The sequence below is a fragment of the Myxocyprinus asiaticus genome, chromosome 50, assembly GCF_019703515.2.
Source record: "Myxocyprinus asiaticus isolate MX2 ecotype Aquarium Trade chromosome 50, UBuf_Myxa_2, whole genome shotgun sequence".
Taxonomy (NCBI): domain Eukaryota; kingdom Metazoa; phylum Chordata; class Actinopteri; order Cypriniformes; family Catostomidae; genus Myxocyprinus; species Myxocyprinus asiaticus.
Window position 1 is genome coordinate 21229228 of NC_059393.1, and position 14922 is coordinate 21244149.

General features: G+C 37.3%; 1 protein-coding gene across 1 annotated transcript; it reads left to right on the top strand.

The window, feature by feature from the left end:
• Positions 1-1420: 1420 nt before the first annotated feature.
• LOC127439183 (vesicle transport protein USE1-like) lies at positions 1421-7412 on the top strand. Its single transcript, XM_051695316.1, has 8 exons — positions 1421-1547; positions 1849-1898; positions 2735-2813; positions 2996-3148; positions 3398-3413; positions 3509-3539; positions 5635-5797; positions 6081-7412. The coding sequence occupies exons 1-8, from the start codon at positions 1446-1448 to the stop codon at positions 6261-6263; spliced, it is 777 nt and encodes a 258-aa protein (XP_051551276.1). The 5' UTR covers positions 1421-1445; the 3' UTR covers positions 6264-7412.
• Positions 7413-14922: the final 7510 nt, after the last annotated feature.

Consider the following 14922-nt stretch of genomic DNA (forward strand, 5'->3'; position numbering starts at 1 on the left):
TCAAGAATTACGTTTTTATTGTTAAAATTGCATTGCACATGTCTGTAACTTAATTATGTCTTTTAAAGTTGTACCTCTCTTAAATAACATTTTATTTTATTTAAATATGCTGCATATAATGAATTAAAATTCTCCAATCAACTCTGTTATTTTCGGTTTTGTTGATTTTTACATATGTATTCTATATAAAATATGCATGTATATAAAGGATCTCAATACTAGCGTAGTTTGCAGATTTATCTGTAGCCTTTTTTCCCATATATCCTAATAACTGGATACTCTTAATTTGTCTTTCTTTTCTTTGCTTGCATTACCATTTATTTATGTATTTATTGCTTATTTTTTTGTAGTCTTTTAACCCTAGTGCGACCTTAGGGACATTTTTGTCTTTTTCGTTTTTTGTATTTTTTTTTTTTTTTTTTATCATTTTGTATGTTAAAATGCCAACGGCACAAATTTTGCCAAAGCTGTGTATTTTTTGGGGAATTTTGATATTTCAACCTCAGTTCCTATAATACATCTATAATACACTGTGTACACACAATAGTTACACTCAGGACCTTCAGGACAAAAATGTTCCCATTAAAACCCATTAAAACTGCAATACTTGATCCCAGTGCCGTGAATTCTATGATATTATGCTTTCATTCTGGAGTCCTGGCTTCAAAATGTAAATTTGTTATATTTTCCACCAGATGGCACCATTTTTCTCATGTTTAGCCTATGGAGCAAATACAAGCTTTTCCCCTATTTTCTGTTTGCTGTATTATAGAGCACTGCAGGACAATTGAATAAATGATGCAATTAAAATTGTGTGGGTGTGTTGGTATGGATGTCAGAGTGTGTTTTGTATGTGTGCATTGAGAAATGTGTGTGTGTTTGTGTGTGTGTGATTGTGTGTGTATGTGTGTGTGTGTGTGGGGGGGGGGTGTTTGTGTGTGTGTGTGTGTTTGTGTGTGTGTGTGGGTGGGTGGGTGTGTTTGTGTGTGTGTGTGTGTGTGCGTGTGTTTGTGTGTGTATGTGTGTGTGTTTATGTGTGTGTGTTTGTTTGTGTGTGTGTGTGTGTGTGTGTGTGTGTGTGTGTGTGTGTGTTGGGGGGTCATAAAAAACAACAGTGGCTTTATGAAAACGAACTGGCATTTAAAGGGTTAAAATCTTGAAAATGAATGAATATTTGGTAGTTATGATCAGGACTGATGTTGGTTAAAAAAATAACTCGTTGAGAGTGGAAAATAATATTAATATATAATATTATTATGGTAGTTTTTTGACGCGGACATTTCTGTCCTCTAAGAACCTCTGAGAAACTTTTTTAAATTGACGCACAAGGCTTTAAATATACATTAGTTGGCATTTCTAATAAGGACTCTTAATTTGCCTCTCTCTTGCCTTTTCCGCCTTTACATTACGTAAAAATCGTGCGACTTCCGCCGTGAGTGTCAAATATGGCCGCGTCTAGACTGGAGATCAATTTCATCCGGCTGTTATCCCGCTGTGAGTCTCTGGCTTCAGAGAAAAGAGGCGAGACAGAATGGAGACTTGAGAAGGTAAATAAAATCCACATTACATCTGCATTAAATGATTTAACATCGCAGTAAATACATATATCTTAAGAAAACATTCTGCACGGAGACAATAAAAGCAATCGTCATTTTAATAGGAATTACTTACAATCAGGGGCGTAGATTACAGGGGGTAGGGGGAGGTTAACCCTCCAATGCACAATAAATTCAGCTAATATTTTTAGCTCATCTCAGATCGTAATTGTTTAATTCCTAAGGCAAAATTTTTTCTTAAATCTCATTTATGAAATGATATTTAACGGTATTATTTATTTTTCTCTTTAAGTATGTTGGAGCTCTGGAAGAGATGCTCTTGGCCCTTAAAAAGAGTTCCAGGTACATTTATATACAATTATAAGCAATAGCAATAGCAACATGTTATTACAGTTAGATCTTAAAGAGTAAAGAGAGGTTATAAACTATAATGTCTCATGTCCAGTGTTGGGTGTAATGAATTACTAAGTAATTAATTATTGTAATTCAATTACTTTTTCATTGAGAAAAAAAAAAGGTAAGGGATTACTCTTAATTTTTCAGTAATTTAATTACAGTTACTTCTGATGTAATTGTGTTAAATACTGTATGGACTCTATATGAAACAATAGTGAATTTAAAATAGAAATTGAACGTCTAATGTTAAAATATATGTTTTCTTATTTAACACTGCCCCTTTAAATTCTTTGGCCAGTTCATGAATAATTTATCTGATTTTATATGATATATTTGAAAGAATTAAAGGAACAGTTTCATGTTTATCCTTGTATTTCTCATCTGGTCGAGGATGATCAGGGTGTTAAAGTAATTAGTAAAAAGTAATGTGATTACTTTTCAGATAGAGTAATTAGTACAGTAATCTAATTACACTGTAGAAGATGTAATTAATAGTTAGTAATTAATTACTTTTTTAGAGTAACTTATCCAACACTGCTCACGTCTATAGTTCATTTTGCACGTTATCTAAACACAGCAACATAAAAAACAGTCTGATTTGATGAGGTTAATGAATATAAAGAACTTCAAAGTGGCATTAAGATAAAAATATCTTGCAGTGTTTATTTTTGCAGTAGGACTCGCTCAGGTTTTGATATAAACTGTCACAGGTTTTGCTGTACATGATGTAGTTTTAATATAGATGATGCTGATCAGTCACGGTTTATTATTGATTCCCTCAGCAAACCAACAGCGGAAATATTAACGGACTACAACCGCAAAGTGGACTTCCTCAAAGGCCTTTTAGAGGCTGAAAAGCTGGTCAGTTATTGCATTACTTATCACTTACTTTCTTGAAACACAAAATGAGATGTTAGACAGAATGTTTGCCTTTCACTTTAAATTCACATGCATGAACAATCAGGAAATACATTATCCCATTTCTAGACATGATAAATACTCTCACATGAAGAACTATGTCCCCTTTCTTTTGTCTTTTATAGCCGTCTCCAACAGAGAAATCTTTAGCCAATCAGTTTCTGGCTCCTGGAAGAACACCTACGATATCCAGCGAGAGAACGCCAGCGAGTAAGACGGTGCACATACAGAGTAAAGCGCGCTGTACGGAAGAGATGAGAAAAGAATTGATGAGCACAGTACGACTCTTTCCTCTTCAAACTACTTCAAAGGCACTTTTTGTATCTTGCATACATGTATAATTTGGTTATGTGATATAAAAAATCCCAGGCTTAATCCTTTAAAACATCAGACGTTGTAGAACGAATAATCTAGTGGCATCTACTAGATAGAATTACAGATTTGACTTTACTCGTTAGATTTCATACCTACACATTTCAGTAGACTGAATTTTTTGCTGTTTTGCTTGTCTTTCCGAATCTTAACAGGGGCTGTCAAAATCTGGTGAGTTTTATTTTGTATTTCAGTTTATACAGTTTATACATTGAATTTTAAAAAGTAGAATTACTGATTTCTGTTTCTTTATTCTTCATAATCAGGTTCATTTGAGACGGATCTCAGACACAGAAAGTATGTGTTTCTGCATTACACTGAAAAAAATAAAAAGACTAGTAATATTTACTTGATTTTTTTTATGTTTTTGCACAGTTTTTCTAAGTACGGAGCCCCTTATATGACAGGGTGGGAATTTTTTTCTGAAATTGTTTTGCGTTCCCTCGCAATAAGTTTACCATGGTTTTACTATAGCAATATTGTAGTAACTATGAAAAGTAACCATGTTTTTTTGGCAGAAACCGTGATGGTTAAACTATTGAAAACTATCATACTAGTTTTTGTTGTCCTGTATTTTTTCTGTTTCATTATGAATATCAAGGTTAAAATATGGTTACTGTTGTGAAACCATGGTAAATTTATTGCAAGGGAACGCGATCTATTGCAAGGGCATGCAAAACTATTTCAGAACCCCCCGTCCTATAAGGGGCTCCGTACTTAGAAAAACTGTGTGCAAAAACTTTAAATATCAAGTAAATCTTACTCTGTATCCAAGTAAATCTTAATGGTACAAACTTAGGTAAAATCTACTTCATGACATAATAGTGAAAATATTAACTTAAACATTTGAGCAAATACAGTAACTTTTACTTTAAAAATATGATGTACATGGTACTTAAAATAGTACAATTTAAATGGACATATTATTAGAAGATGTCACATTTTGAACTGTCCTTACAAAACACGTTTAATCATGTACTATGACATGCTACATAGTCTAAGTGACATCACCTTGCATTACTGGCGATAGAAATTCAGACCTGAACACTTGCTGCACAACGCGATGACGGTAACAATCGACAGATAATTTGTTTGTTTTTTTAAATCATGAATGGGTAATTTTGAATGGAAAATGAACATCAGACTGCACAAAACAAGAAGCTACCAAATGTAACAACGAAATTAACAATAGAAACAGTGTAAATAAACTTGCAAACGGTGAAACTATGCAAGCTCATTAATTATTCAAGCCTGGTGCATGCTGTAAACACCAGCTTCGAAAAGTTAAAGCTGAAGTATGGGGGCCTGGGTAGCTCAGCGAGTATTGATGCTGACTACCACCCCTGGAGTCGCGAGTTTAAATCCAGGGCATGCTGAGTGACTCCAGCCAGGTCTCCTAAGCAACCAAATTGGCCTGGTTGCTAGGGAGGGTAGAGTCGCATGGGGTAACCTCCTTGTGGTCGCTATAATGTGGTTCTCGTTCTTGGTGGGGTGCGTGGTGAGTTGAGCGTGGATGCCGGAGAGAATAGAGTGAAGCCTCCACACGCGCTAGGTCTCCACGGTAACGCGCTCAACAAGCCACGTGATAAGATGCACGGATTGACGGTCTCGGACGCGGAGGCAACTGAGATTCATCCTCCGCCACCCGGATTGAGGCGAGTCACTATGCCACCATTGGGAATTGGGCATTCCAAAATTGGGGAGAAAACGGGAGTAAATCAACAAACAAAAAAATAATCGTAAGTATGTAACTTTTTCTGTGTTAAAATACTTTCTCCTATCCCAGCTCAGTATGCAGTGGCAACTATTATTAGTTTTTCTCGAAAACTGCAAACTGTGTATTTCTGTGGCACTTTTGAAATTTCTCACTTTGTTTTGATCGACCCATTTAGATCCACCCTAATAATGTTACTCAACCAATGGCTTGTGTTGGGGGTGGGGCTATCTCTTTGTTTGACCAATGACAGATGGGGGGTGGGGGGCATGTTTTGAAAACAAAGTTTATTTTTGCAATTCCGTTTGGTGGCTCAAGTGTCGCAGGAATTACATACAGTACTTCTGCTTTAATTAAAATGTACTTATTTTATTTACCTGTACTCAAATTTGCCAGTAAATATGACAAGGTTTTCTACTTTTGGATTGATACATAATGATGCATTAAGATGGCAAACAATCAATAATATTTACTTATGAGCTAGAGCTTACATTTTTACATGTTTGAATGTAATTTTAAGTTTATGCTTTAACTTATTCAATGTAGTCTTTTCTGCTATATTTATTTCACCACAAGCTAATGTTTTCAGTGTAGTACCACTCGCATTATTTTTTGTATTGAATGTCTGGCTTTTATCAATGGCATTTGTTGTAGTCACAGTTCTCCCTCTTTTCTCAGGAGTATTCCTGTAGACGAGCAGCAGTCGGCACCAGAGCTGGATGCAATTCTCCAACACCACCATAATTTGCAAGAAAAACTGGCTGAAGACATGCTAAACCTCGCTCGCAACCTGAAGAACAACACGCTGGCAGCCCAGAACATCATTAAACAAGACAACCAGGTCTGGTGGATTTTAGTTCAATTTAAAGTCGCAGCTTGAAAGATAAGTTCGTTTAAGGTTTAATGTTGGATGATTGTAATTATCTTGGAGCAACAATATATTGATTTGCTGTGTGTCCACTAGAGGGCAGCATCATATTAGTGTTACACTCATTATGGAATTTTCAAATCAACGTTTCCTTATACTACATGACCATATTAATATGAGCTTTTTGACAAATCGAACTTAAAAGCAAAGTTTTAGGAAATGTGTGACTGTAATCGTTTCTTTTCATTGTCTTTAGACCCTCAGTCAGAGCATGCGTCAGGCCGATGTGAACTTTGAGAAGCTGAAAACGGAGTCCGAGCGCCTGGAACAGCACGCCAAGAAATCCGTCAACTGGTTCCTGTGGCTGATGCTTATGATCGTTTCGTTCACGTTCATCAGCATGATTCTATTTATAAGACTCTTCCCAAGACTTAGATGATGCTGTGTATCATTGGAAAAGACTAGATTTAATTTATCTATAACAGCAGGTTTGCATATATAGATGCTAGCCAAAAGTTTTTTTTTTTTTTTGTCTAGTAAACTTAAAATTCAGCTGGGATGATTGACACTGTCAATCTTTGTTACGAGTCATTCCGAAGAAGTTGACATTGTTACATGCATGCCATTGTGATGTCATAAAGATGTGATGCATTGTGATGTTTTACACTTCCTGAAATCTCAGTTCATATCTCCCATGTGTTCAATCCTTGAGACAGTTGATAATAATTAAAGGAATATTCTGGGTTCTAGACAAGTTGAGCTCAGTCAACAGCATTTGTGTCATCATGTTGATTACCACAAAAATACATTTCGACTCATCCCTCCTTTTCTTTAAAAAACAAAAAAAGCACAAATCTGTCTTACAGTGAAGCACTTACAATGGAAGTGAATGGTGCCAATCTGTAAACGTTAAAATATTCACTGTTTCAAAGGTATAGACACGAGACGTAAACAACATGTCTTAATTTTAGCGCGATAAAATTGCTTACTAACATTTTCTGTGTAAAGTTAGAGCCAAATTTACAACTTTATTGCTATGACGACGTAATGCATAAACCTTTTAATAAGTAGCCTATCGTTGTAACATCGAGTTTTTTTTTTTGTTTTTTTTTTTTTAAGGAAATGAGCGATTAATTGAAAAATCGTTTTTTGTGGAAATCCACAAATGCTGTCGTTCCTTTAACGTTATAATTAAATCCCAAAACAAAATGTTCGTTATTATTAATTGTAAATGTTGGGTTGCTTTAAACCAATAATTAGTTAATTTATGATTTAATTTACAGCTACTGTATTTAGACGGCAAACAGTAACTGATTTTGTTTATTGTGAAACGTCTTTTTAAAGATGCGTATAGTATTTTTCCGGCATTGGCCATACGCCCAACATTTCAATAATATTACAGAAGATTCTCTTTGATGTAATATTTTATTGACACTTGATATGAGAGTGTTTTTGACACTAAAAATGACTGACAGCTTCATATCCTGTGTTCACAATGAAGTGATATGTAAGTTAATTGCAAAGCAAAAATTCAGGAGTGTGTATTATTTAATAAAATACATTGCAATCCACCTACTTGGCCCTTTGGACTGATTTATGAATTTCTACATTTTGATTGTTAAGCAAATACTATATTGTAAAAACTACGTGAGGGTGAGTAAATAAAGACAGAATTTTCCATTTTGGGTGAACTCTACTGTCCAAAGAAACTTACAGCTAAATAACCATTTCAACAAAAGAAATGGATCTTAGACAGAAGAGGGCTCTGAAACTACACCATAAAAATTTAAATAAATAGTTTTAAGATTTATGCATTTTAATTTCATAATAAATATATCAAATTGAATGGAGTAATCTTTAATTAATACAGATTTACATTGTTTTTATTTGATTTTGTTTAAAAAAATTACACAATTCAATCTGATGGAATTTTGTTATGAAACTGAAATGCATTTATCTTGAAAACAGGCAAAATCAAAATTAAAGTGGAAGGTGCTGCGAAGAATCATTGAAGAACACTAAAAAAAAATAACTTTCTCTATCATCAGTTTTTCGTCCCATGTTCATAATACTCAAAACATTCATGTAACCAATGGAACTTAAATTAAATCAGTTGATTCAACTAAAAAAGTGTCTTGTTAGCTTTACTTAATCCATTTGCATTGGGACAACATTCATTTTTATTTCTTTTGGGGGGCCTGGGTAGCTCAGCAAGTAAAGACGCTGACTGCCACCCCTGGAGTCACGAGTCGAATCCAGGGTGTGCTGAGTGACTCCAGCCAGGTCTCCTAAGCAACCAAATTGGCCCGGTTGCTAGGGAGGGTAGAGTCACATGGGGTAACCTCCTCGTGGTCACTATAATGTGGTTCTCGCTCTCGGTGGGGCGCGTGGTGAGTTGTGCGTGGATGCCGTGGAGAATAGTGTGAAGCCTCCACGTGCGCTACGTCTCCACAGTAACACGCTCAACAAGCCATGTGATAAAATGCATGGACTGACGTCTAGGACGTGGAGGCAACTGAGATTCATCCTCCACCACCCAGATTGAGGCGAGTCACTATGCCACCACGAGGACCTAGAGCGCATTGGGAATTGGGCATTCCAAATTGGGGAGAAACGGGGAGAAAATGTGTTTTATTTATTTTATTTTTTGCTTGTTTTACTGAAACTCAGGATTTCTAGTTCCCTGCATGCTATGCATGGTACTCGACAGGGAGAGTAAATATTAAAATTAAGTGTTATTTCATGTGTCTTTGTGCAAGATGAATATAAAAGAGGAGACTTGTGTTTAATGTTTTGTTATATTGAGATTTAGGAGAATTTTTGTTATGATGTAATTTTGGGGGTTACCATCATAGTGAAGAGTGGAGCTTGAGCCTAAGTTGAGGACCAGTGTATTTCAAATGTTCTACTTATTGCTTTATCCATTGAGCGATTGATGTACAAACCATAGCATAGTGACTTAAGTTGCACCACTCAGTAGTGCTTCCTACCAGCATATATTTAGCATGCTAACATTTCCTGTCACTACCTAGCATATCTCTAAAAGAGTTTTAGTTGAGTTATTTTTAAATGTTACATTTTGTTTTACTTGATTTACTTAGGTTCTCTCTACTTGAAGTGTTTAAACTGAAATTTTAATTCAAGAAAACTCATTTCAAACATGTGGAACAACTGTCCATGATTGAATCAAGTTCAGCTAAAGAGTTACTTTTTTGAGTGAACATTTATTGTTATTAACATTTTTAATTAGTACACTTCCAGTTATTACCTCATTTTTATTTTGTGTATGATTTATGCTGACATACATGGAAATATGCATTCCCCCTCTGTGTTTGCTGGACCGTTCGGATTACGGCCCCTTTAGTGCATCATAAATCATTGTTAATCTGACACGAGGGCTGCTGTGGACCCAAAAACCTAATTTCCCACACAATGTACCTTTGAAGTAAAGCGGGCAGATAAAGGAGCTGCGAGTTTTAATTTCATAGTTTCTGCCTGTTTACCTCTGACAGGGAAAGCTCTGATCCAGGAAGGTTGGCCGGTTAGCTGGGGTGATAAGATTGAAGCGACACCTCTGCCCGGCCGCGGGGCCTCCACTGTACCCCAGTGGAACCCAGCAGGTGCTACCATATTCCTGGAAACAGCTCAAGTTTACCGGGATTAAGACACAATAAACCCGCCCTCTCTGGAGATCTTTTTCTTGTTAGATCACAATGAAAACCTTTTACTTGATTAACACGAGAAAATGTGATTACATTGTGTAATTTCTGTTCATTAACAATCGCGATTTGTAGCATAGTGAGCACCTACGCACAGTATTGCCAAGCCTGGCGATTGAACCTAAAAAATAAATGCTACATGATGTCTTATCTTTACAAGGTCGTCTCTATCGTCAAATGTTTTGTCCAACATTGAGAAGAAATGGAATGTGAAGGACATATGTGTCCAACAAGGCCAAATGAATTTATGGGCTGCTGAAAAAACAGCCATGAGATTAAATGAAGAGCAAATTGAGACATCTCCTGCTTGCCAGATGTTTCTCCAGAGAAAAAGACCTATAACATCCAAGCAAAAACAACCACGTTGTTGAATTTTTATTTTTTTTATCATGTTGTGATAACATTTCTATCCAACGTACTTCATACGACAGATGTCGGGTTTTTTAACGTTATAAATATGCATTTTCACAACGTTGCAGAAACGTCATCACATCAGCACATTCCAGCCAACAGAATTTTTCTACCTACTATATAAAAATAATAATTGAAATGCCAGGGGTCCTGGGTATCTCAGCGAGTATTGACGCTGACTACCACCCCTGGAGTTGCAAGTTCGAATCCAGGCGTGCTGAGTGACTCCAGCCAGGTCTCCTAAGCAACCAATTGGCCCGGTTGCTAGGGAGGGTAGAGTCACATTGGGTTAACCTCCTAATGGTGGAGTCACTACACCACCACAAGGACCTAGAGTGCATTGGGAATTGGGCATTGCAAATTGAGGAGAAAAAAATAAATAATATATAAAAAATAATTGAAATGCCATTTAGGAAGTCTGATTGTGAAGATAAACCCCAACCCAAGCGAGAAGCATAATCTGACGTCTTTTCCAAGATTGCGCCGACCAGTGAGCACTACGCGGAGCTGGGTTTTCTGAACAGTAAAAACAAACTTTTAAGTATTTTAACTGTATAAACATGCAATATGCAAGAACGTAAGCAATTTATGTTCATCACTTTACACTTTTGCCATAATTGGCAAAAGAACATGAAATGTTCTTGTTGAATCATGGTTTTTTAGAATAGGCATTTTCAAATTACAAGTAAAAGAAGAACTGTGGTGAAAATTATTTGAGACAATTTAAGTTTTTTTCTAGAATATAAATTGCATGTAGTCATACCTGAATTGTGGATTTTGTATGCCATTGTGTCTTTTAAAAATGCATGTTGCTAACCCATCGCTAAATAAGAACTACAACATTCGTCCATTTTGTAAAGCATGCAGCTCACATGCTGATGGTAGTTGTAGTCCTTAATTAGCATTGTGATAGCGACATGCATTTTTACAAAACATAGTAGCTTGAAAATTAACATTTGAGGTATGATTGTGTAATTCAAGTTCTACCATGAAACGTGAGAGTCTCTTCAATAATTTTAACGTATTGCTCATAAATCTAAAACTGCCATTTTAAAAACCCATAGGGAACCCATTGCTCGAAATGCTAATTGTTTTCCGGGTTTTTAGACTACAATCTAAACAGCTCTGTTAAACATAACTGAAAACTCTGTTAAGTTTCATGACGATACAGTCTATATTGTGGCTTTTCTTCTACTATCACTTTAACTTGGAACAATGGAACAGTTTGATTAAATCTACAACCAACAGGACAGTTATTTAAGTTATTTATTTGAAGTTATTTAGTTATTATACTTTAAGAGAAGTCAGTAAAGACAGTATACAGTGGTGTGTGGGGGGCAGACAGCTTGTTTAAAACAAAGTTGTTGCAACATGTCCCAGCAGGAAGACAAGTGTGGGAACGCTCTGCCGCTTTGATCCTCGGCATCTCTTCTCAGAAGAGCCGGTATAATTATGCCGTTGGTCCTCCAGGATGGCTGGTATGGGGGCTCTGCCCTCCTGTAAACACAAATGATGAGCAACACAGAGGAAGTTGTTCAGGAAACGGTTTGGTTACCTGATGTTGTGGTAAATAACCTCTTATGTAGGTTGTGTCTGGCTGAGTGAGTTACACCAACTGGGCACATCTCGGTCACATTTAACAATTTAAATGAAAAGTTTAACTGAAAAATGTACGTGCCAAAGATTGTTCAAATCCATAGCTTACTTTAGCAAACACCACTAATAATTGATATGTAACACAACACTTCCAGGAAGGCTTGTGGGAGCTTATTAGCAAATGAACTCTTAATAAATCTGTTGCAACTTTATATGCACAAGTGAAAGTAATAATGATGTGGCAAAAGTTCAAATATACTCTACTAGGAGTGTCTAAACAAAAGTTGACTGTATCTAGTGGACATCAGATCCATTCATTCATACAAAACAAAGCCAATACGCCCCTGGCAAAATCTCTTGTTTCTGACATATTAGGTAATGGAACAGCAAATCAATATTTGCTCAATCAATGTTGGTTAATACACATTTGACATTTGCTTGTTTTGTGTTCTTTTAATTAAGTACGGTTTGAAAGTCGCTGTGCAGAGCGTTGCAAGGTGTGGCCGGATGGATCAATATCCTGTTTTCCCTTCTCATGTGTATTTATCCATTCGTGTGTCATAAAACAATGTTTTCCCTCCTTTTTTTTTCTATTAAAGTAATAAAAAATGTTCTTGATTGTCATGAAAATGTCACATTGCAAAAATCGTAAAAAATAGGTTTATTAATCCAGTGTGTGCTGAGTGACTCCAATCAGGGTTCTTAATGAACAAACTGGCCCGGTTGCTAGGGAGGGTAGAGTCACATGGGGTCACCTCCTTGTGGTCGCTATAATGTGGTTTTTGCTCTCAGTGGGGCGCGTGGTGAGTTGTGCATGGATGCTGTGGAGAATAGCGTGAAGCCCCCACATGCGCTTCGTCTCCGCGGTAACACGCTCAACAAGCCACGTGATAAGATGCGCGGATTGACGGTCTCAGACAAGGAGGCAACTGAGATTCGTCCTCCGCCACCCGGATTGAGGCGAGTCACTATGCCACCACGAGGACTTAGAGCGCATTGGGAATTGGGCATTCCAAATTGGAGAGAAAAAAGGAGGGAAAAAAATAGGCTTAATTTTTCTTTAAGCAAAATATAATTTTTTTATTTCCTTTGTTATTTTGGGATGAAATATAACCTAGAGACATATTCTTGGCAGATTTAATTCATTGATTAATACAGTAACAACGTTATTTTTTCTAACATTGTGTTTTCTACATATCCTACATATTAAATAAACTCAGCAAAAAAAGAAACGTCCCTTTTCAGGACACTGTATTTTAAAGATAATTTTGTAAAAATCCAAATAACTTTACAGATCTTTATTGTAAAGGGTTTAAACAATGTTTTCCATGCTTGTTCAATGAACCATAAACAATTAATGAACATGCACCTGTGGAAAGGTCGTTAAGACACTAACAGCTTACAGACGGTAGGCAATTAAGGTCACAATTATAAAAACTTAGGACACTAAAGAGACCTTTCTACTGACTCTGAAAAACACCAAAAGAAAGATGCCCAGGGTCCCTGCTCATTTTTGTGAACATGCCTTCGGCATGCTGCATGGAGGCATGAGGACTGCAGATGTGGCCAGGGCAATAAATTGAAATGTCCATACTGTGAGACGGCTAAGACAGCGCTACAGGGAGACAGGAAGGACAGCTGATTGTCCTCGCAGTGGCAGACCACATGTAACAACACCTGCGCAGGATCGGTACATCCGAATATCACACCTACGGGACAGGTACAGGATGGCAACAAGAACTGCCCGAGTTACACCAGGAACACACAATCCCTCCATCAGTGCTCAGACTGTCCGCAATAGGCTGTGAGAGGCTGGACTGAGGGCTTGTAGGCCTGTTGTAAGGCAGGTCCTTACCAGACATCACCGGCAACAACGTCACCTATGGGCACAAACCCGCCTTCGCTGGACCAGACAGGACTGGCAAAAAGTGCTCTTTACTGACGAGTCGTGGTTTTGTCTCACCAGGGGTGATGGTCGGAAGGAATGAGCGTTACACCGAGGCCTGTACTCTGGAGCGGGATCGATTTGGAGGTGGAGGGTCTGTCATGGTCTGGGGCAGTGTGTCACAGCATCATCGGACTGAGCTTGTTGTCACTGCAGGCAATCTCAACGCTGTGCGTTACAGGGAAGACATCCTCCTCCCTCATGTGATACCCTTCCTGCAGGCTCATCCTGACATGACCCTCCAGCATGACAATGCCACCAGCCATACTGCTCGTTCTGTCAGTGTTCTGCCATGGCCAGCGAAGAGCCCGTATCTCAATCCCATTGAGCACGTCTGGGACCTGTTGGATCGGAGGGTGAGGGCTAGGGCCATTCCCCCCAGAAATGTCCAGGAACTTGCAAGTGCCTTGGTGGAAGAGTGGGGTAACATCTCACAGCAAGAACTGGCAAATCTGGTGCAGTCCATGAGGAGGAGATGCACTGCAGTACTTAATGAAGCTGGTGGCCACACCAGATACTGACTGTTACTTTGTTCAGGGACACATTATTCCATTTCTGTTAGTCACATGTCTGTGAAACTTGTTCAGTTTATGTCTTAGTTGTTGAATCTTTTTATGTTCATACAAATATTTACACATGTTAAGTTTGCTGGAAATAAAAGCAGTTGAAAGTGAGAGGACTTTTTTGCTGAGTTTTACTAACACATTCATTTATCAAAAAGAATTGTGGCTTTTGTGATACAAATTATAAAACATATAAAACTGTATACACTATATCTGTTCAGTGTAGAAGCATTGGCAAATAATTAATAATAATTAATTAATAATTGCCAATTGACCACTAATGGACTATGACAGCAATGCAGAGGAGATTATGTGTGCATTCACCATTTGACAGGTGTGTACGTGTTGTAAACAGGGGCGGCACTAATCTGATCACAGAAATTAATGTGGATTATTGGTGTCCGAACAGTCTGAGAATGACAGTTTTTGAACTCTTGTATAACAGATAGATTAATCACAGCTTTAAAACAAGCAAGATGTTCTCTGCCCGTGTGCTTTCACAGATTAAATCATCCATTGAATGGATATTTATCATTTTAGCATGCAATAATTTACCCAAGCAGCTTATGATTAAGTACACACATCATCCTGATGGCAAATCATTCCCTTCAGTGATTATCGTACAATTGTGAGTACCAGTTTATGGTTCTATATCGGCAACACTTTAAAGCTGCACTATGTAAGATTTTTTGGTTAAATATGAACAAATTGGCATTATTGATTGAGTACATGTTCAAAACAATGTCCTTACCTTACCCCGATTCACTACGGTAAGCCTATAAAAATTATTTGTATTTTGAGCTGTTGGGTTTGATTTGGCACAAAATCGCTGGCTTATGACGTTCATCTTTGCGTCATTATGTC